This window comes from Castor canadensis, chromosome 11 (genome assembly GCF_047511655.1).
Source record: "Castor canadensis chromosome 11, mCasCan1.hap1v2, whole genome shotgun sequence".
NCBI classification, from domain to species: domain Eukaryota; kingdom Metazoa; phylum Chordata; class Mammalia; order Rodentia; family Castoridae; genus Castor; species Castor canadensis.
The window spans coordinates 60760881-60788706 of NC_133396.1; the positions used below are offsets into that span (position 1 = coordinate 60760881).

General features: G+C 40.0%; 1 protein-coding gene and 1 non-coding gene across 7 annotated transcripts in view; both read left to right on the forward strand.

Moving 5' to 3' along the window:
- The window catches only part of LOC109682902 (immunoglobulin-binding protein 1-like), a 78253-nt gene extending 50445 nt beyond the window's left edge, over positions 1-27808 (forward strand). For all 6 annotated transcript variants that reach the window (XM_020158473.2, XM_074047044.1, XM_074047043.1 and 3 more), the window contains one exon: positions 26450-27808. In XM_020158473.2, the coding sequence (XP_020014062.1) occupies positions 26475-27494 (1020 nt within the window). In that variant the 5' untranslated portion in view covers positions 26450-26474 and the 3' untranslated portion in view covers positions 27495-27808. The remainder of the gene's footprint in view (positions 1-26449) is intronic.
- On the forward strand, positions 19090-19280 carry LOC141414182 (U2 spliceosomal RNA). The gene has a single exon (XR_012439261.1). It is a non-coding gene; the product is annotated as a U2 spliceosomal RNA (small nuclear RNA).
- Positions 27809-27826: the final 18 nt, after the last annotated feature.

The window sequence follows — 27826 nt, forward strand, 5'->3', positions numbered from 1 at the left end:
TGTGCCCTTGGGTGGGTTTAAAAGATATCTGCAAATTCTTTGATGCTCTGTCTGTTAAAAGGTGGGGTTTATGTCTTCCCCTTATTCTGAACTTGGGCAGACTTGTAGTTCCCACTAGACTATAGTGGAAATGAGTGAATTCTGACACTAAGAATAGGTACTGCAGCTTCTGCTGTTAACCAAGCAACTGTTTTTACAGAAGCCCTGAGCTGCAAGGTGAGAAGTCTTGGCCCAGGTCACAGGAAGAGGCATGTATAAGTGCTCTGGTAGATAGTTCTGGCAAAGCCACCCAGCATCAGTTGCCAGACATGGGCGTGAAAGAGGCCTCCACGTGAATCCAGCTCTAGCAGATGGGGCTTCCAGATGGGTAGAAAGATTAAGTTGCCTAAGATTACACATCTAATTGTGGAACTCATACTCAAATCCATGTTGTCCATCTGGGAATGTCTATATTTTAAAGAACTAGAAAATAAAACCTGGGAAACCTGAGCATATAGAGTACCAATCAATTTCAGAGTATAAATACAGGTTCCCTAAATAACATATTAACAAACTAAATCCTTCACAATATTAAATCCATGGAAAGTTGGCAATTCACTTAATAAAGAAATATAGAGTAGGCTGGGCGCCTTGCTACTTGGGTGGCGGAGATCAGGAGGAGTGTGATTTGAAGCTCCTGGCAAATAGTTCACTAGACTCTGTCTCAAAAATACCCAACACAAAAAGGGCTGGTGGAGTGGCTCAAGTGGTACAGCAACTGCCTAGCAAGTGAAAAGCCCTGACTTCAAACCCCAGTACCATCAAACAAAAAAATGCTGTTTCTGGGAAAAGATTATATGATTAACTTGGCAAAGATTTTAGGAAAGATGTTATCACTGGATGAAGAAAATAGGTGTTCTCACATATTAATGATATGAGAGTAAGTTGGTACCAGCTTTCAAGGGTCAGGTTTTCTATGTCAGTATCCCGTACATCTTTTACCCCAGTAGTTCTACTTCTAGGAATTTATTTTCAGGGAACAATGATGATTGCACAAAAATTTAGTACATTCTTTCCAGTGTTGTTTATATATTGTAATTAATAATTTATCTTTGTACTAATAGGGACTTCATAAAATAAATTTCAATCATAAAATAATGTTGAACAATCTTAACATGAAAGTATGATAATGTTATATATTAAGTGAAATACATAGATTTCAAAATAGTATGTTCTCAATTTTTTGGTATTACAAAGGATTTTTTTTTTTGCTACAAGTAATGAAAAAAGTCAACTGAAATGGCTTAAGAGAAAAAAAAGAAATATATTGACACATGGTGTTGGAAAGTCCAGGGACATGATGCCTTCAGACACGGCCAGGTCCATTATCATCAGTCATCTCTTTCCAGCTCTTGGTTCAGTTTTTATTTATTTATTTATTTATTTTGGTGCAGGGAATCAAACCTAGACCCCTACATATGATAGGCAAGCACTATACCTCTGGGCCATATCCCCAGGCCTTGGTTCAGGTTTATTTTTTTACTTTGGCATACTCTACAAGTGTGAAAGAGGATTACCAGCAGCTTTGGGATTATGTTTTGCCAACTGAGTAACCTTACAGAACAAGAGTACTTCCTTCCAAATTATTCCAGCAAACATTTTAGTGCTGAATTTCATTTGCTAGGCCTAGGTCATACACTCCTCTCTTTAGTGAAGTGGTGTGAGTCCCACCTGAACTATGTAATAATGATACTAGCTGAAATGTATTGAGCTGACTATATCAGATTGTGGGTTTGAGCCTGAGTTCCATGATTAAATATGTAATCCTGGGCAACCCTAATGAAATAGGTGCTACCATCATCCTGACTTTGTGGGTGAAGAAACTGAAGCCCAGGCAGTTTAATTAAGTATGCTATAAAGACAAAAGAATCAGCAAATCATGAGTTCAGGTCTATGGACTGAGAATATGGGAGGCACCAGTTCTTCAAAGATTAGAGATGCTGTTTCAGACATTAAAGATAGAGCCCCAAACAAAAGCAAAGGCAACGCAAAACAAACAGAAAACCTGTACAAATCTGGGTGCCAGTAGCTCACTCTTGTTACTAGTTACTTGGGAAGCTAAGATTGGGAGGGTCACAGTTTAAGGACAGCCTGGGAAAATAGTTCACGAGACCCCATCTCTAAAATAATCAGAGCAAAATGGACTGGAGGTGTGGCTCAAGCTGTAGAGCGCCTGCTTTGCAAGTGGGAAGCCCCAAGTTCAAATCCTAGTCCCACCAAAAACAACAACAACAAAAAAACCCCAACAAAACTCTGCATAGAATGCACAGGGATATATAAACTTTAAAAAACTGTTAATATACTCAGAAAGGTAAGAGAATATATTGCACCTATGTTTTAAGGACAGAATAAAATCATAGTATCAGGAGAACTTTTAGAAAGGCCTTAAAATTAAAGCAGTATAATAGACCTGAAAAGTATGAGTTGGAAGACAAACTTGAGGAATCTCCCAAGAAATTGTACAAAGAAAAGGAAAATAGGAGAGACAAGTAAAATTAGAAAATAAGCCTCGAAGGTTCAATATCTGAATAACAGGTGTTCAAGAAGAAAACAGAGAACATGTCAGAGAGGCAGTCATCAAAGAGCAACACAGGAAAACTTACCAGAACTGAAGGACATGAGTTTCCAGATTGAAAGGGTCCTTCAAGGGGCTGGGAGAGAGGGATAAGGAGAGGGAGAAGCAGAATAGGAATCAGATTTGGCTTTGTGTACTTAAACAACAATAGAAGTCATAAAATTCTGAGGGAAATTGATTCCTGACCAAGAATTCTTCACGAAGCTAAATTATTAATGACATGTGAGCACAAAATAAACACATTTATTTATGCAAGGGGCACCTCCCTGCATCCTTTCTCAGGAGGCTTTCTATAGAGACTGTGGTTTTTGAATGAGAACCAACCAAGAAAGGAGGGCCTGGGAAACATCAAGTAGACATCAGACATAGGACAGCAGTGAAGGAATCCTTAGGGTGAGGGTATGGAGAGTCTAGTACGACAGTTATACACTAAGTGAGAAGGAAATTTAGATTGAGGCAGCAGATCTCTAGGACTGCAGAGAGTGGCACAGGGATGGCTTCTGTCACCATTTCCCCTAGTAGGGGAAAATGGTAACTTCTTGCTGTGGTTGAGACAGGGTCTCACTATGTAGCCCAAGCTCGCTTCAAATTCATGATTCTTCTGCCCCAGCCTCCTGAGTGCTGGGATTACAGGTGTATACTACTGCACGCAGTTCATCAAATTAACTTAAAACAAGGACAGAACACCTTAATTGTGGTGCAGGCTTTTCTCTGTACTAATCTTCTTTTGGCCACATGCTGATGAGTTCCTGCCAGTCCACCCATGCCCTGATGTGCTGTGCATATCTTCTAGAAGTGACCTCTCCTGGGAGGTAGAGGGAAAGTCATGGTGAACAGAAAATACAGAGCAGCCTTGTCCCTCTGATAGACATCTGAAACCCGTCCCATGCTGTGCTGCCACCACACGTCTCAACTGCTGAGCCTGATGTTTCCCAGTGTTACTCATCGTCTTACTCATCGCTTCCCCATAAAAGTCCCTTGTAAATGCTCAGGAAGCTGAAGCCACACAGCCACCCAGAGACTGTTCAGCTTATTTGCCCCACTGAGCCTCCCTCTGCCAGTGGAAGCATCATGCTTTCCTTCCTCTCCTAGATTGGTGTCTCACTTTCTCAAAACCAGGTACACACTGCTTAGTGATGCCTCTAGAAGTAGTACACTTTAAAGTGAAAATGGTATGAACACAAGGCTATTAAGTGTTTATCACTAAGGGGTACAGAGACTATAACTGGGGTGAAGTAAACACTCCCAAAGGCTTGTTCATGTTTTATGTTTGCACCTGGGATGGTACCCTAGTGTAGTACCCTAGTATCATACTTAAATGGAGTCAATGATTTTATTTGCCTTTCTATTTGTGTGAAGTATTTCACAATATACCATTTTAAAGTCAGGTGCTGATACTCAATAAAAGGGGAAATGGATGGGAGACAAGCAGAAATAAGAGATGTTTATCTAGAATATTTGGAACATAACAATGCCTACAAAGAGAAAGAATAGGAAGAGGCTTTCATTTCTGGCTCTTCTTGTTGCAAGGAATACAGATTTACTCAACTTAATTCAAGAAAGGGGTAGGGATTGTTTTGAGCCAACACATGAAATGAACTGGAAATGATAAAAGTCAGGCAGTTCCACTCTCCTTATAGGCATCTCTGTGTGTCTGTCTGCTGTGTTTGCTATTGCCTATATAACAAATCTCTTCTAAATTCATTGGCTTTAAATAACAACCATCATTTATTTATTGGCACATGAGGCTGTAATTTGGGAAGGGTCTGGCAGGAACAGCTGTCTGCTCCATGAGGTGGTGGCTGGGCTGGCCTGACTTGGGTGAGAGGATCTGGATTTGGCTGCTGTGGGGAGAACAGCTAGGGACATCAGTCAACCCAATCTGTCCAGCAGAGCAGTGGGTTTTCTTTTTAACGTTGCTCAGAGCCCCCAGTGAAGAAAAGCAGAAGGTGTGAAGCCTCTAAATGGCCAAAAAATAGCACTGGGTCAATTCCACTGCATTCTATTGGTCCAAAAAACTCTCAGGGCCATTTCAGAACATAGGGAGAAGAAATACACTTCACCTCTGATGGGAGAAGTGGCAGGTGCTTACAGAGATGAGAGTCATTCTTGGTGGCTACTTTTACAAGTAGTTGGCTGGCTCTTTTTTTCTGTCCTCATGGTTTGGGTTTGCATCTAATTTTTAGCATGTCTCCACTCATGCTTTTCTGTTATCTCCAGATTTTATTGCTAGCTAGCATATTCTTTTTGGGTTTTTAAGTTCAAAGTGCTGAGAATTTGTTGGTTCAGTTTGTCTTTTCATCTCATACGAGTAATAAAAGCTCAGAGGCCAGGCTACTTTTTTTCTTCCAGTTTTTATTTTGAAAAGTGTTAGGACTTTAGGGTAGTTGCACAAATAGTATAACTAATACCTACAGACCCTACACTTAGATTCACCAATTTTAAAATTTGTCACTTTTGCTTGATCACATTTTCTCTTGTCATGCATATTTGTGTGGAGCTCGTTGGAAAGATGGTGATATTGTACCTTGAAATACTTTAACATATGTCTCCTGAGAACAAAGGCACTATCTTACATAACCACAACCAAATTTCACCGAGAAATTTAATCTCTATGTACAACTATAATTCAGTGTACTAATTATTACTTATATTTTCAGTTACCCCAAAATGTCCTTTATGTATGATTCTCTTTTTGATCCAGTGTCCAATCTGTGATCACACGTTAAAATTAGTTGTCGTGTCTCCCTAATGAACTTTTTTTTTTTTGGCAGCACAGGGGTTTGAACTTAGGGCCTCATGCTTGCTAGGCAGGCGCTTTTACTACTTGAGCCACTCCACCAGCCCTAATGAACTTTAGATAAGTTCTCTGGTCTTTTTTTTTTTTTTGTATTTTTATCACAAATAAATAAACTAGAGTGTTTAGGCCAGTTATTTTGTACATTTCTTTCAATTTTGATTTGCCTGGCTGTTTCCTCATTAGATTATACTTTAATGCTTTTGGCAAGAATACTAGATAGAGGATTTTGTGTGGCTAGTCAGTTGAATGGCACTCTTGACAACTGCTGGCCAATTGCATATTTGTGCTCACTCCCATCTCCACACCCCGTCTTCCATCATTTCCCAGGGTTCTTTGCCCAAAGGTTTCTGGTTAAGTGGCCAGGGAGAGAAAATGGTTGATGATTGGAGTGTAGGAGAAAAAGTCTAGGTCAATTCTCCTGATCTTTCTACTTCCTGTAATGTCCTTGACTGTGGCTGCTTCCCTCTGTTTCTCTAGTTCCCTCCATCCCACAACAGTTCTCTCCCTCTGTGGTTCCAGCTCCCTTTGGGAAACACCCCCTTCCTGGTTCTGATTCCTTTTGATAGTTGGCCACAACTGTGCTCCAATGAAACCACCTTCTGCCGACCTTCCAGCCTTATGGTAGCAGTTGCCTCTGACGTTTGCTAACCTCTCAGTTGCCTCATCATTCTGTGTTTGACTTCTCAGCTTTTTCATTTCCTGTGTCACCACTTTACTTGTTAAATGTCCTCTTCGTTTGGTTTGAAAACCTAGGGTGGTGTCTGTTTTCCTGACTAAATCCTGGCTAATAAAGGTAGGGTGTTCATCTTCTCTCTAAATCACATGACTTGTGGAATGGAGTCACTCACATGATGCAAAATAAGGCAGCATTAGCAGCAGCGGCCATGAGGAGAAACTCCCTTCACAAAGAGGAGCAAGCACTGGAGCACTCCTCCTTGGTTGTACAAATATATAAGAGTACACAAAGCAATTTATCTTAGGCTAATAGAACTTTGAATGACGTTTATTTTATTTTTTGGTGGGACTTGGATTTGAACTCAGGGCTTCATGCTTACGAAGCATTTTGTTTCCCCTAACTTTACCATCTCACATTTCTGAGGTTCATTGTCAAAACAGAAAGAGTGGGAAAACCACTTGGTACATTACTATTAACTAAACTCCAGAATTTATTTGAATTTTGCTGTTTTTTCCATTAATGTCCATATTTGTTATTTCAGGATCCAGTCTAGGAAACCATATTGCAGTTGGTCATCATATCTCCTTCATCTCTGTGATAGTTTCTTAGTTGTTCCTTATTTTTCGTGACCTTGATAACTCTGGGGAGTTTTGAGGAATGGCTTTTAAATTGGGTTTGTCTGACATTTTTCTAATGATTGGAGTGGGGGTTATAGTTTTCGGAAAGAATGCCACAGAGGCTGCATGTCCTCATCACATCAAATGAGGCCATACATGACATTTTGTCTTTCATTTCTCTCCTTGGTACCTTCATGTTTTACTTTAAATCTTTGAACAGATTCATATTTGTAGTAGCTGTTTTATAATAGTAGTCTGACAGTTCCGTCATCTTTGTCATATTTGGTCTGTTTCTGTTGACTTCATTTTCTAATGAAAAAGTCATACTTTCCTGCTTCTTTGCATAGCTAGAAATGTCTGATTTGATGCCAGATACTGTGAATCTTACGTTGTTGACTGCTTGAAATTGTTATATCCCTTTAAAGACTGTTGAGGTTTGTTCCGTTAGTTAATTGACTTGTAGATCTCCTTGATGATTTAGGGGCTTATTTTTAAGCAGTTAAAGAATAGATCAAGACTAGCTTGTGTCCAGGGTTAGTTGTGCCCCACTACTAAGGGTGATCCTCCTGGGTCTTTACTGAATGCCCACTGTATTTAATGAGGTTTCTCCTCTCTGTCTTGTGCATGCTTGAAGACTTTTCAGTCCTTACTGAACTAAAGCAATTTTTTTTGACATAGAACTCTAAAGTAATTGTTCTCTTTCTGGCACTTATTTGCCTAGCTTCATCAAATGTCATCCCTTGTCAGATTGGTATTCTACAAAGAAATCCCTTGCAGATTTCTGGAGCTCTTTGTGTGGTATCTTCCTCTCTGGTATTCTACTCCCAACTTCTGCCTCAGCCTCCCTAACTCTGAACGTTTCCTCAATTCACTGAAGCTGTTTGAGGTTCTCCTCCTTGTGCAGCAGGCTAGAAGTTACCTGGAGGCAGAATATCTGGCAATTAGAGGGTCCCCTCATTTGTTTCCCTTCTTAGCCGAGCACTATTTGTTTTCTAGTGTTTGAAAACACTTGATTCGCCTATTTCCTCAATTTTATTTTTTAAAAAAGTGGCAGGAGAGAAAGTCCCATAGTAGTTACCAAATTTTCAGTTGTTTTTTTTTTGGATTGGTCTTAGAAACATTGTGTTTATTTGAAAACAGAATGAGATATGTATTTATAAGTACATTTAAATAAGTCAGTGTACCAACACAAAAACAAACATTTTGTAAGAACACATTTTTAAAAAAAATGTATAAACTAAACACAACAGAATAGTTGTTTCTTTTAACTTTTGTTAACTACTCCAAAACTTAGCGACTAAAACAACAATCATTTATTTTTTAATGATTTTTTAAATTCTCTTGAATTCGAGCATGACTTGAGCAGGTGATATTTGCTTCTTTGTTGGCAGATGCCCTGTAATGTAACACAGTAGAAGCTGAGTTGGTCTGCTGTGTCTGAGGCCTCTGCATTCACATGTCTGGCACTTTGGTACTTTGTCAGAAGGCGTGACTCAGCTGGGACCTTCTGTCTCTGTTGTTTCTGTGGGACCTGTGTACGTGATTTCTCCAGAAAGGCGGTCCAATTGTTGGAGTAGAGCAGGGTTGCCACTTCTGTTACACGATACACACACCATTACTTCCATCACAGCTGGAATTATATAGTTGGTCACAGGCCAACTCAGACTCAGGGTAAGAGGAAGCACAGCCCATATTTTTGATGAGAGAGTTGTCAAAGTCATCTTTACTCAGCCTTTGTTAACTACAAAGGAGGAGAAATGAGAATAGAATATATAGAGAAAAGAAAATACAGTGATTAAATAAAAGAGGGTTTATAGAAAATGATGCTAGTCGTGAATTGAGGAGTATACCTTGATACAAAAAAACACATTGAGATTGTAGAGGGTAAAGAATCCTGCAATGCTGTGCTGTCTTTAGTATAATCATTTCTGTAGGTTTAATCTCTTCTTTTTTAAAATTAGGCTATATTTGTTGTATATTTGGAATTCATTGTGATAATTCCAAATAGCCTTACATTGTACTTTGGTTAGGCCCCTCCACCATCTCCCCCCCAATCCCCCCCTCCCCACTGCACTTAAAGCAATCACAAGAGGTTTCATTGTTCTATTTTATATATGTATACAAACTCCATCAACTTTATTCCCTCACCTTCATCTTCTCCATTACCTTCCCCCTTCCCACAAGTACCCCCCCGTACCTATTTCACAGTCCTGTCTTTTGTTATTAATTCCTAAGTCAATGTTCAAAAGGGTTTCTCAGTGTATCCCCACTGTGAGTATACTTTACTTTGGTCAGTTCAACCCCTTCCATTACTCTCCCTACCCCCTCTTTCCTCCCACTGCCATTATTCAATAGCTTTCAATACGTATCACTATATCCTCTGCTTGCACAGATGTAATGTATTTCAATATTTTTGACTATCATCCTCTTTTCCTTTCCCGCTTCCCCCAAGTTCCATAGAGTAGTTCCACTGTTACAAACATGTTCTGCATATACATTTTTATATGATCATGTTTGTTTTTGTGTGTATGTTTATCTTTTGGCTCTGTCTTCTACATATAAGAGAAAACATGTAGCCTTTGTCTTTCTGACCCTGGCTTACTTCACTTAACATCATGTCCTCCAATTGCATTAATTTATCTTCAAGCCACATGGGGTGTCATTTTTCCTTACTGCTGAGTAAAATTCCATTGTGTATTATATACCACATTTTCTTGATCCATTCATCAGTTGTAGGGCATCTGAGCATCTGAGTTGTTTCCATAGGTTAGCTTTTGTGAACAGTGCTGAGATAAACATTTGTTTTCAAGTGTCTGTATTATATCTTGCCTTGTTTTTTCAAAGTGGTAGAAGAGCAAGTCCCAAGGTGGTTACCAAATTTTCAGTATTTTATGTGCTATTTTCTTTATGATTTTATTCTATTACAGGAATCTAAGTAAATTAATCATCTTGCTCTCAGAAATATGATAGCCCTTTAAAGAAAGGAGAAGGAGGGCTTGGTAGTGAGAACAAAAGGAGTGAATTTAAGAGGCAACTGCAACAGGTACAAGGAATAGGATCTGGTCACTGCATATGGCAGGAGTGTGTGTGTATGTAAATAAAGAGAAGTTGAAGGGGACCTAAAGTTATAATAAAAATAAGGCTTTGGGCCAAATGAGATGTCCTGATAATGTCATTTAATCTTTGTTTACAAGTTGAGTAAGAAGATGAAGGGACATAGCCAAAGAAGACAATGACAATCCTAAATAATATGCTATATCTAATGTAACGTATGAGTTATATGCCTTCACATTAAATATTAAGGGAGTCACATTATATACAGGCATGAGACCTTGTATAAAAACCTATGAACTTGGAATCATACATTCTGAGTTCTACTTGCTGTTTCAGGTCTTTGTAGTCTGCAGCCCACTTGAGCCTAGTATCTTGGTTCCACAGGGAACATAGCTGTCATGTGTACCTCCCAGGAGAGCCATGTGAGAGTGCCTTGTAAACCATCTTGCACCACAGAGAAGTCAGGTGTCAGTGTACATTGGTTATCATTTTGCCTACTAAGTCTGAAGATGCAGAGAGTAAAGCTCCAGGTCTTCCTGAAGTAGATATCATTAATGATGGAAACAATGAAGTGGGAAGGAGCAGGGTAAGAACTGCTGTCAACTAGGGATTGAACTCAGGGACTCAAACTTGCTAGGCAAGTACTCTAACACTTGAGCCATACCTCTAGTCTTTTGCTTTTAGTTTTTCAGGTAGGGCTTCCTGCTAACTTTTGCCCAGGCCAGCTTCAAATCACAATCCTTCTGTGTCTGTCTTCCCAATAGCTGGGATTACAGGTGTGCACCACACACCTTGCACAGCTCTTTTTTACTGTTGGCCTCTGGGACAATTACCCTCCCCTCCAACAAAGAGTGGCTGACTAACACTTTGAGGAAATTAGAGAAGGCTGGAGTAGGAAGATAGGGGTGTGCTGCAGGCAGAATGTGGACACTGGCAGAGAAGAAGCCAAGAGGGGTGACTGGAGGGAAAGATATAAGGAAGTGGAAGAAAAAAGTGGTTCATCACCACTTGTCTTTGGCTGTCATAGGGGAGGGTGGTAATTATAAAAATATTGCCTATTAACTATAAAAATTCATCACTATTGAAGGGTGTGTCTTCAGCTCTTTTTTACCACTCCTAGAAACTTGATGTATGGCCTCACATTTCCTGTGTACTCAAAACATATAATACACATTTACATTTCAGCAGGCAGCAATTACCAGCTTAAGATTCAAACCTCTTTTTGCTATTGGCTTCTTTGTCTCTGTGCTGGTTCACTTTCTAACACCCAGACTGGCTCTTCTTCCTCTTCTTCACTCCTAAGAGGAGGTGTATCTTCAGGCTCTGTCCTTGGATTCTGGCCCTTCCCTCTGTCTCTTTGCTCTTGAAGATCTCCTCTTCTATGTAGGTGACTTCTGGTCTCTTTTTAAATACCTGATTTCTTTTGAAAATCCAAGTTTGTGTTTCCTATTACTTTCTGGACATTTTTTCCTTTATGTCACACCCACCACTACTCATACTGACTTGTCTAAAACTACTATTTATTTATTTGTACTACTGGGAATTGAACCCAGAGTCTTCTTCTTGCTAGACAAGCACTCTGTCACTTGAGCCATGCCCTAGTCCAGTCTATAGCTACTTCTAAGACACAATTGTCTTAAAAGATTGCTTCTCCAAGCTTTTCAATGTTTATGTCTCCAAAGTTTACATGTCTTCAGAGTCATGTGCCCAAAGGATTGACTTCATCCTTCACTTTTCTCTTCCACTAACATTCAGGTATAATTGGTTCCTCTTATCTTTCTCCTCTATCCCATCTTTTCACTCTCTGTTTTCACTACCTACGTCACAATAAACATCCTACCATGAATCTGTCCTGCTCTAATGCATCTCCTCACAGTGGCCACACCAACCTTATTAAAATACTGTTTGCATCTTGCATATTCTCTTCCTTCTTAGCATAGAATTCCTTACCTGCCTGTGTCCTAATTCTCAGCCTGGCAGTCAGGTCTCCCAGTCTAGCACCAAACTGACTTTCCCACACCCCCTCCTTTCCACTCTAACCTAAACAACTTAAACATTGTTCTGTTTGGTTTTTAGTCTTAAAAAAAAATCACTGTTCTCTTAAAACACCTTCACATGTTGACTCCTTGGTCTTTCCTCAAGCCACAAATTCAATTTGAATTTTTGATTCCATTTTTAAAAATTTTTCAAGAACTTTTCTTCCCAGCTCAAAGTCCAGCCAAGTCCTGTCTCCTTCAATGGATTTTATTTTATAGTTTGAGTTCTAATCCAATACTACTTTACTTGATTTTTTGCTCAAATTGTTCCAGCCTTGGTCATTGGGATCACTTTAAGTAGGTTCTGTATCCTATAAGCACACACGTATTATTCTGGCTGTGTGTGTATGCATGCGTACATGGGCATTTCCTTGCTTTCTGCCTTACGGCGTGTTCTAGGCCCATCTTGCATCATTTTTGCCCCAGTCCTAGAATCAGTCTCCTCCCCAAGGACTGCTAGTTCTTTTTGCTGGAAAGTAGTATTAAAATCCAAGGTGTGGGCACTAACTTTGCTTGTTGCCACTGGTGTCATTACTTCTAGCTCCTCTCCACTGATGGTGAGTTGAGTGTGTGTGTGTGTCTATATTTGTATATTGTCTTTAGCTATAAAACTAAATGAGAGCTTATACTGATGCCTCAAACTCTAATCCATGAATACTACTTATTTTTTACCTTATTACTTTTAATTATGTCTCTTATACAGTGCAAAAATTATTTTTTTCAGAGCTAATATAAGCATATTTTCTAGTAATTGGCAAGATAAGTTGACTTACATCCCTGGTTCTGTCATATGTTTTAGTTTACATACATACCTACATATATAAAATAGGTAACTTGAGTCCATATGTCTAGATGTTTCTTTATCTGCTTATACGCAAACATTTAAATGTCTTGGGTATGGACTGCTTGCTTTGCTTTATATTGTAGTTTTAAATGTATTCAGGAAAGTTGTGTTTTTATACTTGTAGTTAATAGTATAATTACATCTTCACTAATTCAAACAATAGTTACTATTTACATAAGGATGAGGGATTTTGTATTATGTTCCTCTTATATTTTCTCCGTCACTCAGTTTTAACCAGTATTAGCTTATCTTTTTTCCTGTTAAATATGCTTGCACTTTTATTATCTGAGGCTTATTCAGTTTTCCTGTTCTCCTCCCTGTTTTCTGATTTTGTTGGTCATACAATTTCTACATTATCAAAACAGAGTATTTGTCCTCTAGCCTACCACACTGTTTTCATTGTACTTTTGTAGAAAACATGTATTAAATGCTTACACCCAGTCATTTGCTAAAGTTTTTCTTGGTTGGCTGGAATTTGTCCTCTGGTAGTTTCCATAAGAAGAGCTAATGAGAACAGGATTCCTTAAGGGATTTTTTTTTTGTGTGTGTGACAGTGCTGGAGTTTGAACTCAGGGCCTGGTACTTGCTAGACAGGTGCTCTACAACTGGAGTCAAGTTCCCAGCCCTTTTTGCTTTGGTTATGTTTTAAATAGAGTCTCACTTTTATGCTTGGTATCTCCAAACCAAAATCCTCCTGTTTGCCACCTCCAGAGTAGCTAGATGACAGACCCTGGACTTCATGTCAGCTTTTTATCAGTTGAGATAGGATCTCACTGACTTTTTGCCCACTGTCCTCAGTTGAACCATAATCCTCATGTCCACCGCCCAAGTAGCTGGGATTATAGGCATGGACCACTGCACCTGGCTCTCCTCAATTCTTAATGTGTTCAAAACTGTCAATAACCCATGTACTACAAGTGCTATATGGCTATATATGAAATCCTTGGCTTACTCTTCCTTTTCTTGCATGTGTTCTGACACGGCCATTGATGTTGAGAAGTATAAGTGATTTGGTCTTTCAGTTTAGCTGCTCAGAGAATTCTGTATTTATCTTTAAAGCACAATAACTTTATTGGGATGTGTCTTGGCGCTTACCATGTTCAATCTATTTCCTATGGACATGGAGTTTCAAAACATAGAGTTAATAGAGTTAAGCATCTTTTTTTCTTTCTTTCTTTCCTTTCTTTCAGTACTGGGGTTTGACTCAGGGCCTGGTACTCGCTAGGCAGGTGCTCTACCACTTGAGCCATGCCTCCAGCCCAAGTAAAGCATCTTTTTTAAAGGAACATTGCTTGAATTTCATTTTAATGCTGTTTTTCCGTAGGTTGTTCTGTGATTTACTTTCCATGGACTTCAATTATGTGTGTGCTGACAAGATTTTCTCTGTATTCTATACCTCTGAATCTTCTGGGGATTGACTCCAGGACCTCAAGCATTCTACCTCTTGAGCCACACCCCCATCCCCTTTGTTTTTGTATTTTATTTCTGAGATAGGGTCTTAACTTTGCCTTGTAACACTTATACTGATTCTCTTGTCTCTGCCTCCACATTAGCTGGGATTACAGGCATGTACCACACCCACCTTCCCTACTGCTGAATCTTTTAATGGCTTTCTTCATTTGTTTCATTATGTTTGTCTCATTTTTATCCTCTGCCTCACTGTGCTTTCTGAAATGCCTGTTCTCTATTATACTTCTTTTAGTTTTGTCATTTCTGTGTTGTTTTGATATTTTTTTTCCTGAATTCCACCAGTTCTCATTTTAATTCCCTCTATTGCCTGGTCATCTCATTGTTGCATTGTTATATTTTTTACTTTGTAGTGTTCCATCACAGTGGAAATTGCTTTGTTTTGTTTTGTTTTTTTATTTATTTTTATTAACATATTAATTATAGTTGTACAGGGGGATACATTGTGACATTTACAAATGTGCTTATACCTTAATTAGATTCACCCCCTTCATCTCTACTTTGTTAAATATATTTTTAAAAATTCACACTGAAACTTTGGATATGTATTTCTATCTAACTCATGAAAACATACTTCTGATGACTGCTTTCTGTAGACATGCTTTGTGCTTTTTCTCACATTTAAAAGTTTATCTCTATATGAATGCTGTGTTAGTTGCTACTTAAAAATGCCCTGAATGTGTTAGATTTCCCTATCAGTTATTTGCAGAACTTTCCTGTGGGTATGGTGTTACAGAAGAACAAGAATAGCTTTCCCGTCTTGAACAGCTTATGGGCTGCCTTCCCTGCTTCAGGATGGTGGGTTGTTTGTTTGCTTCAAATATGGTGCGTTTGCATAGCCATGCCTTCTCAGTTGCTCCATGCCTGAGCAAGTTCAAAGGGACTTGGTTCCTTTGCTGACCATAGCCCAATGGGCCCAATCCATACCTTTCAGTGCTGTTTTCTCACCTTCCAAACTGGGGCTGTCTAAGTTCTGTCAATCATAGGTCTCAAACTTGAGATCCATGTGCCTCAGCTTCCCAACTGCTAGGATTACAGGCATGTGCCATTATGCCCCATGAAAATTAGCCCTTTAATTCCCTTTGTTGTTGTTTATAGTTTCTGAAAGGAGAAATGAATGTATGTATAAAATTTAATTTATACAAGTATATAATATTTATTACATACATTATTAAGTTAAATTAAATTATCAAAATGATTATTATAATTTAATTTAAGTAGAATATATACATAACTTAACCACTTGAAACCCTTGGTGAAAGAACCACTTCATTGTAGAAAATGATTTCAGAACAAAGGAATGAGAAGCCAGAAGCACAAAAAATATAAAATATGTTTCTCAACATTTAAAAATGTTATGTAGTCCCAATAAATGTTTGCTTATTTTTTCCCAGACTGAAAAAGATTATAAAAACAAGAGTATCCAGGAAATCTCTGAAAAATAACAGTGTGGCCATAGCCCCATCAAGAATTAAATATGTTCTAAACCCTGGTGAGAACTGTAGGGTAGATAAACGAGTAAATAGAGCAGCGGAACACTACAGGAATCTGGAAAGAGATGTAAAAGCCTGTGGCCAGTAGTATATACAAAAGATGTCATCTACCTTCACTGGGGAAAAGACCTATGTTGAAACAGATGGTTAGCCATGTGGTAAAAGATAAAATTGTAACCATTCTTCAAAACATGAAGTAGAAAAACAATCTAAATGGATCATGTACCTAAATGTAAAAACAAAACAAAACAGCAAATAACTCCCCAAACCCTCACAGAAGTGTTTGTAAGAGAAAAGATGGGTGAAGTCTTTTGGAATCTGGTAGTGGAATTCTAACCATAACTCAAAATTCAGTGGCCACAAGAAAAAGAAGACAACTGTATCAGAGTGACTATGTAAATACAAAACGATCTTTTCTGTGGCAAAACTTCACAAATGATGGGGGAAAATGACAAATGGCAAACTGGCAGTCATTAGTAACTTTTCCCAGAAAGAGCTATTTCTTTACTATATAGTGAGCTTTAAAGTGTGAAAGGAAAAAAGGTAAATACCCCAATAGAAAAAATAAGTGAAAGATAAAAACCGTTCACAGAAAAAGAAATTAAACCAACTGTTAGATACAGGAAAAGATTTTCAACCTTGCTCACAATAAGAGAAATACAGGCTAGAATCACACCAATAGCTATTCTCACTTCTCAGATTTGCAAAGAACCAAAAGCTCCACTTTCTGCTGGTAAGGCTTGGGGGAAACTCTCATATATTGTCAGTGTGAGTGCACAATGGGAACCTCTTGATATGTAGCAAAATTGCATCTGCATTTACCTTTTGAAGCAGGAATCTATTCCCAAAGTACACAGATAAAATGAGAAGTGATATAGACACAAAGCTGTGTGAATATAAAGGACTGGAAGTAATCCATTCTTCAATAAAGAGCTGGCTCACTAAGGTTATGAATGCAGTTACATCCACACAATGGAGTACTAGACAGCTGTAAACAAGCGTAACACCTGTATATTGCATGAAGGAGAAATCTGCACAGTACATTAAGGAAAAGATTAAGGTACATAATAGTGTATAAAGATGCTAACTTTTATATGAAAGGGGTTATAGTCTCATTTGCTTATATTTTAAAGAAGAAACAATGAAGGAACAAACAAAGTATTTAACAGAGTACTGGGCTTTTGGAGGAAGCACAGGAAGAGTACAGAGGGTACAGAAATAAAGTTAAGGCTCTCTGATTGCACTTGTTTTATAGTTGTGATTTCGAAACCTTGTAAATGATCTACACAATTAAAAGGCAAAGTAAAATCTAAACGAATAACAAAGTAATCTCTAAAAGCAGAAAATAAGATGAAGCAATCAGTCTGACAGCATAAAGTTAGTGCTATCACCACATAGAGAAAAGTTACTTTAGGAGGCTTAAAACCCAGTATTTTCAATGAATATCCCCATTGTGACATATTTTGAGAAAAAAAATGCTCTCAGTACTGGGGTTTGAACTAGGATCTTGCACTTGTCAGGCAGGTGCTCTACCACCTGAGCCACATCCCAGTCTTTTTTTGTTTTGGTAAGGTCTCAAGTTTATGCAGGGGCAGGCGTGGACGGCAGTCGTCCTACTTGTGTTTTCCACATGGCTGGAATAATGGTTGTGTGCCACCACGCCACCTTTTGTGGTGAGACAGGGTCTTGCAAACGTTTTGCCTGGGCTGGCCTTAAACCACAACTCTCCCAATCTCTGCCTCCCCCGTAGCTAGGATTACAGAGGTGAGCCATTGAGCCTTGCTGTACAAAGAAATCTCAAGCAACATTTGATATGATAATTGTCAGTGATCTTTAGTATTTGTATTTTGATATGTATGTTATAGGCTAAAGAAACAAAGTAATGATACTGATGTGCTCAGGCACTGAGATTTTCAGCCTAAGACAAAATATTACAGCAAATAGCAAGAGATTAAGTAAAACTGGACTCTTAAACTTGTACTGGACATATGGGTATTATTCATGACTTACTTTGTGTTGATAAAAATATATGTGTCCTAGCTTTGTCCCTGAAATATCTAAAAGCAATGATGGTTTAGTGACAATATGGTTTAGTACTCATATGGCAGTGTCTAAATAAATTTCTACTAAATGGATTTAGGGCATCATAGAGGAGTGACTGACTCCAGACATTGATCAGGAAAATATATGCAAATATCCTAGGTCAGTTAATTGTTCCAGAGAGCAAGAAAGCTGTGATGGTCCGTTGGCTCATGAGGAAGGACATAAGAAATACCCTGAAGGGGCTCTCTCTGGCCAAACACAGGCAAATTTTTTCAGCATCAAAATAATGACTATGATGGGTTCAAACATGTTAAATATATAAAATCTATTAGGGCAAAACAATTTTTGACAATCTCACCATCACCTTTGAAGGATGCTAGAACACCAGTTAATATTTTTGAATTTTTTTGGTAGTGGGGTTTGAACTCAGGGCCTCTACTACCACCTAATCTATACCATCAGCCCCCTGAATTTTTTTTAAAGGAAAAGAATCAGGTCTTTTATGACTGAATCATATTTCAGAATGGCATAATTATTGGAAAAAAAAATTTATAGAAAAGTTCTAGCTAATGATTCCAGGAATGATAACATTAGAAAAGTCATTTTGTAACTCAATGAAACAACTTCGACTGTGATCATCAAAGGCTGCTGAAGCAATTAGCTGACAGGTTAATGAATATTATCACTTGGTTCTACTTATCAGTTTGTTTATTTTTTTGTTGGGACTGGGGTTTGAACTCAGGGCTTTGAGCTTGCAAAGAGGTTCTCTACCACTTGAGGCACATCTCCAGTTTAGTATAACGAAAGGTAAGAGAAGCCTACAGAATGTGTTTTCTGATAATACAGTAGAAAGTAAATAGTAAGCCTGTGAAGTATGATTGATTTGGTCATGCCTGTAGATCTAAAATTACCTCAACAGAAAGGCCATGTGCAGAGCTGCGGATGTAACTGGTAGAGTGCTTATCTAGCATGCATCAGGCCCTTGGTTCAGTCTTCAGCAAACCCCCCGCCCCCCGACATACACACACAGCCATGTACAGCAACTCATAACTAATATCATAATGGTGAGACATTGAAAGCTTTTTCTCTAAGGTCAGAAACAAGACAAGTTTGCCTACTCTTCCTACTTCAATTCAACATAGTTCTGGAAGCTGACCTCCAAACGAAAGGAAGAATATAAATTGTCTGTTTACTTACAACATGATCTTATTTATAGAAAACCATAAACAATACCAAGAATTGGTAGAAGTAATAAATGAATTTAGTAAAGTTTCAGAATATAAAATCAACATACAAAAAATCATTAACATTTCTATGCCTTAACAACACACTATCCAAAAAAGAAATCAAGAGCATACTCCCATTTACAAAACGAAGTACTTAGGAATAAATTTAAGCAAGGAGGGTAAAGGTCTATCTATAGAAAACTATAAAATGTTGATGTCATTGCTTCTCGGCCTTTTGGCTAAGATCAAGTGTAGTATCTGTTCTTATCAGTTTAATATCTGATACGTCCTCCATCCGAGGACAATATATTAAATGGATTTTTGGAACAGGGAGATGGAATAGGGGCTTGCTCCGTCCACTCCACGCATCGACCTGGTATTGCAGTACCTCCAGGACCGGTGCACAAAAAAAAAAACAAAATTAAAAAACAACAACAACAACAAAAAAGTTGATGAAATGCATTGAAAAGATACAAATAAATGGAAAGATATCCTGTGTTCATGGTTCAAAGAATCAATATTGTCAATACTTCCCAAAGTAACCTATAGATTCAAAGCAATCCTCACCAAAATTCCAATGACATTTTCCACAGAAATAGAAAAAGCAATCCTAAAGTTCATATGGAACCTTAAAAGATCCCACATGACCCTTGTGACTGTGCATTGGTGTCTGCACATTTCAGGACCAGGGACTTGTTTTAGTCTTTGAGTGCAAAGCCTTTCACAACCCAGCCATCTGACACGGTCTACACAAAACTTGCTGCTGGAGACCTCAGATAGGCTAGCCTAGTGCCTGCATCAGCAGATGGCTAGGATTGGGTTTTCAGGGGGTTGGGACTGGAGCCTGGTGCCTGGATCCACTGGGATGGTCCTGGTGATAGAGTCCATGGAGGTGGGCTTGGGGCTTGAGTCTACAGGGTGGTGTGGGTCCTGGGTCCATGGGGGCTATCTTGGATGACCTTGGAGCCTTGTGCATGGAGATTGGCCTGGCAATGGTGTCTACTGGAGTGGCCCTGGACTCTGGGGCCACCACATTCTGAGTGCTCAGGAGCTGGGTTGGAGGCCAGGTCTACAAAGACTGGCCTAAGTCCTGAGTTCATACAAGCAGCCTTGCAACCTGAGTTTATAGGGGCTTGCTTAGTACTGGGTTCTATTGGGATGGGCCTGCACCCTGGGTCTGCTGGGAACTTGAGGCCTCGGGGACAGCCTGGAGCCATGCCAGCCTGGTACCTACGGCTAGAGGGGTTGACTTTGTACTGGGGTGCACTAAAAGCTTGGCAGGTCTGAAATGTGGGGTGGACCTGGAGCCTAGGACCAGATGGGTTAACCTGAGGCTACATAGACAGGCCTGTAGCCTGTGTCTGTGAGGGTTGGCCTAGTAGTGGAGCTGCTGGGGTCACCTGGTGGGTGGGACATGATGGAGCCCAAGTCTGCGGGCAGGCCTCCAGCCTGAGGCTGTGGGATCTGGCCTCGTGCTAGGATGGGTCTCACTCTGTGGGTACTGGCCTGGAGTCTGGAGCAATGGCAACCTATGCAGTGCTGGGTTTTAGCTGGGGTGGCTGGGTTAGAATTCAGTGCTTACTTCCCTTTCCTCCCCCATGAGGAGGGCATCTCCACGCTTCCTGGGGTAGGAGGAGGGGCTAGGTGGTAATGAGAAGCTCCCTTCCTACCTTCCCCGTGTCTTATGTCTGGGCTGCAATCCCTGCCTGCTTTCCTTATGAAGGTATTTTTGTGCACACATAGTTGATAAAATTGATGTGTGTGGGAATGAGCAAGTGCTGGAAGGTTCTATTCTGCCCTCTTGTTGATGTTCCAGACTCCCCAGGTTTTTTATTGTTGTTTGTTTTTGAGACAGGGTACATACCCCAGATTGATCTCAAACTCATGATCCTTTTGTCTCGGTCTTGAGTGCTGGGATTATGTGTGTGCACCACCAGGTCCAGCTTGCTTTCTAGTTCTTGAACAAATACAGGTTACATGGGTATGTTCACCTATGATAACTCATGACCTGTGCAATTAGGATTTATGTGATTTTCTGTGTAAGCATATAGTAATAAGAGTTATTGAGAAAAAAGTGATCAGAAAATAGTTGTCAAATGTCAAAAAAGGAATTAGAAACAAACCCTATTCCGCTTTACTCCTTTTTTCCTTGGGCAGTACTGGGGTTTAAGCTCAGGGCCTTGTGCTCGCTAGGCAGGCGCTCTACCACTTGTGCCGTGCCCCAGCCCTTTTTTGCTTTATTCATTTTCTAACAGGATCTCATGTTTTTGCTCTGGGATGGCCTTAGATTATAATCCTCCTACCTGTCCCTCCCAGTGGTGGGATTATAGACATGAATCACCACACCCAGGTTCTTGGTTGAGATGGGAACTCACTAACTCTGCCTGGTCTGGCCTTGAACCATGATCCTCCAGATCTCTGCCTCCTGAGTAAGTAGGATTACAGCTGTGAGTCACTGCTTTACTCTTTCTAGTTGTCTGGAGTATGGACATGATAACTGGAGGTTTAGATGGCATTTTGTAATTATGAGGATGAAAACCACAAAGGGCAAAAAGATCTGGAAAATGGAAGAGGGATGGTACTAGCTTTGGATAACCCAGTTCTAGACATGTTGCCTAAAAAAAATAAGCCAGTTGTCTTTTAGAGTTACTCTTAGTTGAAGCTGAATGCTCTCTCAATTGATGGCTTAAATATTCAATTTTTAAATCTAGAAAAAGTTATATAACTTAAACATTAAAAAAATAGGAAGCAAGGAACAAATTCATAATGTAGGAAATAAAAAAATGGAAAAAGATACCTAAAGTTTATTTCTCCACAACTGAAAAATAAACCTCAAGCAGTCTTTAAGAGAGTAAAACTGAACCATATTAAGAAGGAATAAAAGATCCAAAATTGTTTATATATTAAAAAAAAAACCTTAAGAACTATGCAGCAGGAATAGAAAAGAGGGAGTGCTCTGGAAACCCTGGTGATTAAAAGTATTCACTGTCTAATTGACTGACTCTTTCTAATTGGATTGTTGCTTTGCTTTCAGCCAAGCCATGAAGAGAAAAATGTAACCCTCCTGGCTGGAGGTGAGACATTCTAGGACCACAAATATTGGCGCCTCAGTTTAGTGCCCATGGCTTCACTAGAGAGCCCTCTGTGGGCCAGCAATGGAATAACAGCATCTACTGCTCAGAGATGAAATGGTTAGGTTAGGGCTTCCAGCCCAAAGAGGAGTCTTAGCATGGGAACCCTTGATCATTTCTCTTACCATTTATAGATTCCCACCATGTGATACAACTGTGGTAGAAAGAATTCACAATGTCATTCTGTGCCACATTCTGGAGGTATGCAGCAGAACAGTCCTGTGGGGCACAGATGTCCTGAGACAGGAGAACTGGTCAGTCAGCTCCAGAAAATGTACCCAGGATTCCTGAACGGCTTTTAAATCTGTTACAGAAGGAGGGGAGGGAGAGAGGTGACTTGAGGTGACTTGATGTGAGTGACAGGGCTAGGCAGGCCACGTGGGATCTCCAGTAACCAGAATTTGGAAGCAGCATTGAGCTCCTGGTGTCCACAGCTGTCTGGACAGATAACCTCAGTGAAAGAGAGTGGAAGGACCAGACCCTGGGAGGGACAGAAGAAGAGAGAGAGAGAGAGAGAAGCTTTATTCATCTGCTCAGCTCTCTCATGGTAAAAGAATGCTGAGAGTCCTTTCTCCCATACAGTCTTGATATCCACATTGCCAGTTGTCTGCTTAATTTCTTCCCATATGTCCCATGTTACTCAATTTCCCTCCAAGTCCCTCCAGTCCAATCATGCTCAGATACTAAATCTTGGACAAATCTTCCAATTTTCCTTACTCTCCTTTCCTTCTGATGGTCAGTCCTCATATCCTGTAGGTCTTTATTCCCAAAGTCTCTCCAGAAAAGCTTCTAAGTGATCCATGCAAAGATTCTGAGAGTCTATGAAGTCAGAGTCTATTATACACCAAAGATTCTAAGCTCTGAGTCTGTTGTTCGCCTGAGAAGGCAAGGCCTGAGCTGAAACCCCACCTCCTACTTGGTGAAACAGAGATAGGAGCACAGAGGTGGGTGGCATCCATAGGTTATTTTGAGGGACCACACATGTTTATTTCTACCGTATTTATTCTTTTATGTCAACCTTATTGAAATTGATTAAATATCTGCAGAAGCTGTGGGGCTTAGATTGAATTTGTAAGATGTTTAAAAAATTTCAGTTCTTTCATCCATCCTGTTTGTTGCTGTGCCACAGCCCTATCCAAAGCTAGGCATTCATCTCCTCTCATTGAAGTGACAGTGATAATTTCCTGATTAGTTCTTTGACCTCTACATTTTAAGATTTATGTTTTTATGGTCTGTTTTTATGTGTCCTTAGTCCTGGCTTTGATTCTGCCTTTCAGCTCATCTTAGACCTTGAACATTGGCTGTATGTCATGTCTTTCTTAACCATTCTAAGCCTACAGTCCTGGTGGAGACAGAGTAGAAGTCTACTGTCCTTCTTGTCATATTCTTGGAGATGGATGGGGCCTTTTTGTGGTCTGTGGGTTTCACGAGTCCTAGTCCATCTCAGATAGAAGAACCACTCAGGGATGTAGGCTGCCGATTCACACATTCTACCCTCCTATTCTATGTCTGAGGGGCCTTCATTACACACTGCCTGGCCCAGGTGGACAGAAGCACACTGACTATTCTCTATGAGGATACATAGGAGACGAAATGGCAGAGCCAGGGGACTTTAAAAGTTGGGGAACTTGGGTAAAATTGGAGACTTTAGAAGCTGAAAGACTAGGGGGAGAGAGAGAGAGAGAGCGAGCGAGAGTGAGAGAGAGTGTGAGCACGAGAGCGCTTAGGCAGGAAAAAGGGATACAATGTTGAGAAATGTGGACACACAGAGAGGGGAGTGTTCCTGGGTGGGCTGGCCTTTGGAATCTGTGGCTTATTCCTAGCAGGTGTTTGAATGTTTGTTAACTTGGAATGAAACTTGGAACTATGCAGAGCCTGTAGGAAAGGATGGATGAAATTACTAATGAATATAAATAAAACATTTAGAACAATATAAGAAACATGTAGTATAGGCATGCACAGAAAACCACACCTGCACTCATTATAGTCAAACCATTCAAAACCAGAGAAAAGAGAAAATATTAAAAGAATCCAGGGAAAAATGCATTAATTTTAGAAGAGCAACAAGATTGACAGCTTTCAACAGAAAGAATTGAAGACAAAAAACAAGGGCTAAAAGGGAGTTCTTCGCTTATCTAGACTTCTATACCCATTGAGAGTATTCAACAAATTGAATCCATAACATAGCATTAACAAACAAAAATAAGGCAACTTATCACATGTACTGTAAGGAACAATAAAGGAATTAAAATCCTTTTAATTTAGCAGTAAAACCCATATATTTGTTGTATACAGCATGAAGCTGTGATGCATATACACATTGTAGAATGGCTAACTAAGTCAAGCTTTTTACCATATACATCACCTAATGTCCTTATTTGGTGTGTGTGAGGGTTAGAGCACTTAAAATCTACCAATCTATCCTCTTAGCAATTCTTAAGTATACAATAAATTATTGGTAACTATAGTCACCATGATGTGAAATAAATCTCCTGAATTTATTCCTCCATTATGACTGAAATTTTGCAAGTCATATATATGACTTGCAAATACTTTCATTTTACAGGTATTCTTTCACTCTCTTGATAGTGTCCTTTGATACACAAAAGTTTATACTTTTGAATGAGTTCAATTTATCTATTTTTCTTTTGTTTCCTACACATTGGGTGTCATTTAAGAAGCCATTCCCAAATCTCAAATCATTAAGACTGCCCCCTCTGGTTTCTACTAAGAATTTTGTAGTTTAGATAAACTTAGATCTTTGATCCATTTGAAGTTGTTTTTGAATCTGTTATTGAAGGATGTCTTCATTTTTTTTTTTGTACATGGATATTCAGCTTTCCTAACTTGTACCATTTATTGTTTTAAAAGACTGTCCTTTCTTTATTGAATGGTCTTGACATCCTTATTGAAAAATGAATGGACCATGTATGAGAGTATTTGCTTCTGGGCTCTTTGTTCTGTTCCATTGGTCTATATCTATATATAATATGTCTATATCTCTATCTATCTATCTATCTATCTGTCTATCTATCTATCTAACTCTTCATGCCAATACCACACTGTTTTGGTTGCTGTAACTTTGCAGAAATTTTTAAAATTAATAATTGTTAGTCACCCACTCTTTTATTCCTTTTCAAGACATTTTGGAGGGTTATTAAGGGTCCTTTGAAGTTTTATATGAATATTAAGATGAGTATTTCTGGAGAAAATACCATTGATACCATTGGGGATTTTGATATGGAATTGCATTAAATTTACTATTATCTTGGGTAGTGCTAACAACTGTCTTTACGTATTTGTGCTGTTGTAATAAAATATCCAAGACTGGCTAATTTATGAAGAAAAGAAATCGATTGTCTTACAGTTCTGGAGACTGGGAAACTCCAAGATCAAGCACTGGCCGTTTTAGTATCCAATGAGGGCTGCTCTCTGCTTCCAAGGTGATGCCTTGTTGATGCATCCTCTGGAAGGGATGCATGCTGTGTCATCACACATCAGAAGGGATTGGGGGTAGGGTAAGTGTGGTCCCTAGAGACATTTTATAAGGAACCGAATCCTAAAATGAAGGCTCTCCTTCATGACTTAATCATCTCTTAATAACATGATTGGCCATTAAATTTCAACACATGAATTTTGAGGGACACATGTAGACCACGGTACCATTTTAAAATATCAAGTCTTCAAATCAATGAGCATAGAATACTTTTCCATTTATTTAGTTCTTCTTTTATTTCTTTTAGTAATGTTTTGTAGTTTTGTACAACTACAAAGTCATATCTTTGGATAAATTTATTCTACTTGCTTTCTTTATTCCAAATGGAATTATTCTTATAATTTACTTTGCAGGTTGTTAGTAGTATATAGAAATACAACTGATTTTTGAGTGTTGACTTGTCATACTGCCACTTTGCTAAGACACAGTCAGTTCGCAGCCTGACCTGGGAGCTAGGGGAAGTGAATACATCCCCCCCCTTCTCTTTTTTGGTGGGCACATACTATAATTGGATTTGAGCCAAATAGTCTGGCTCTAGAGCCCATGATTAAAGTCTCTATATGGTAATTTCCCAATGACTCTACCTATTAAGGAAATTAAGGTTTAAACATTTCCTAAGATCTTGTTTAATAGCTTTTGAAATAATCTTAGTTTTTTTCTGTAGATGACTTGTTTCTTTCTTACCAAATTGTTTGTTTTTGTATGTATGTGTGTATGTATGATTTAATTTAGACAGAACCTTGCTGTTTAGCTGCAGCCTGGCCTGGAACTCACCATATTCCTGCTTCTGCCTCCTGAGTACTGTGATTACAGGTGTATAAAACTATGTTTGGCTCAAATTTGGTTTTACTTCATAATGTGACAATAAGAAGTAAGGAACTCTTTAAAGTTTTAATTCGAATTGTCTATTACTAGAAAAAGAATTAACTGTCTTAAAAATATTTATTTTGAGGTTTCCGGATTCCTCCCTGCCCAAGATGGCAACCGAAGAGCAGGTGCTGCGGCCGCGGCTTCCAGAGCTGTTCGAAACCAGCAGGCAGCTGCTGGACGAAGTGGAAGTGGCCAGCGAGCCCGCTGGCTCGCGGGTCATCCAGGACAAGGTGTTCAGGGGACTAGACCTCCTGGAGAAGGCTGCAGAGATGCTGTTGCAGCTGGATCTGTTCAGCCGCAATGAAGACCTGGAGGAGATCACGTCCGCCGATCTCAAGTACCTGATGGTGCCCGCGCTCCAGGGAGCCCTCACCATGAAACTGGTCCATACCAGCAAGCGCCTGGACCATCTGCAGCGCGCTCGGGAGCACTTCATAAACTACCTGACCCAGTGCCAGCACTACCACGTGGCAGAGTTTCAGCTGCCCGAGGCCAAGCTGGCCCCAGCCGAACAGCAGCCCACCACCGCCTCCCCGAACCTGGTGGCCATGGCATCACACCGACAGGCCAAGGTGGCGAGGTACAGGCAGCAGAAGGAGCTGGAGCACCAGCTGGCCGCGATGAGGGCGGCCATGGAGAGCGGGCAGGCGGAGGATGAGCGTGTCCGCGAGTATCACTTGCTGCACTTGCGCAGGTGGATCTGCATCAGCCTGGAGGAGGTGGAGAGCATTGACCAGGAGGTGAAGATCCTGCGCTCCAGAGACGCCTCCCGAGAGGCCTCCACCTCTCGCTCGCCGCTCCAGGACAGGGCCACCATGAAGCCCTTCGTACTCACTCGGAACAAGGCCCAAGCCACTGTATTTGGAGCTGGTTATCCAAGTCTGGCCACCATGACAGTGAGTGACTGGTATGAGCAGCACAGGAAGAGCGGAGCCCTGCCAGATCAGAGACTGGCCACGGCAACCCCAGCCGAGTTCACAAGAGCAGCCCCTCCACACGAGGAGCCAGAGCAAAAGGAGGAGGAGGAAGAAGACAACGAAGAGGACACATTGCACCGAGTGCGGGACTGGGACGACTGGAAGGACACCCATCCTAGGGGCTATGGCAACCGACAGAACATGGGTTAATCTCCCCACCACCGGGACACAGTGCAGTTTTCTGGCCAAGGAAAACCGTGCTGCCTTCCCCTCTCCAGGCTCCTGCTCCAGCTGTGTGCAAGGAAGGTAAAGATGCTGACTCTTGCTTTGCGTTCAATAAAGTGTCAAACAACTCAGTGTGCATTCGTACCCTAGATAATGACCAGTGATCTTGTTTTGGCATTATTAATTCTCATCATGGTGTACTCTGATTTAAGTGGACAAAAAAGGCACTGAGAAATGGCTCTGTAATCAATGGCTGTATGAATTCTTTTTTAAAAATAAAAAACCCTTCTATTACGTGAGCCTGTGCAGAAAAAAAA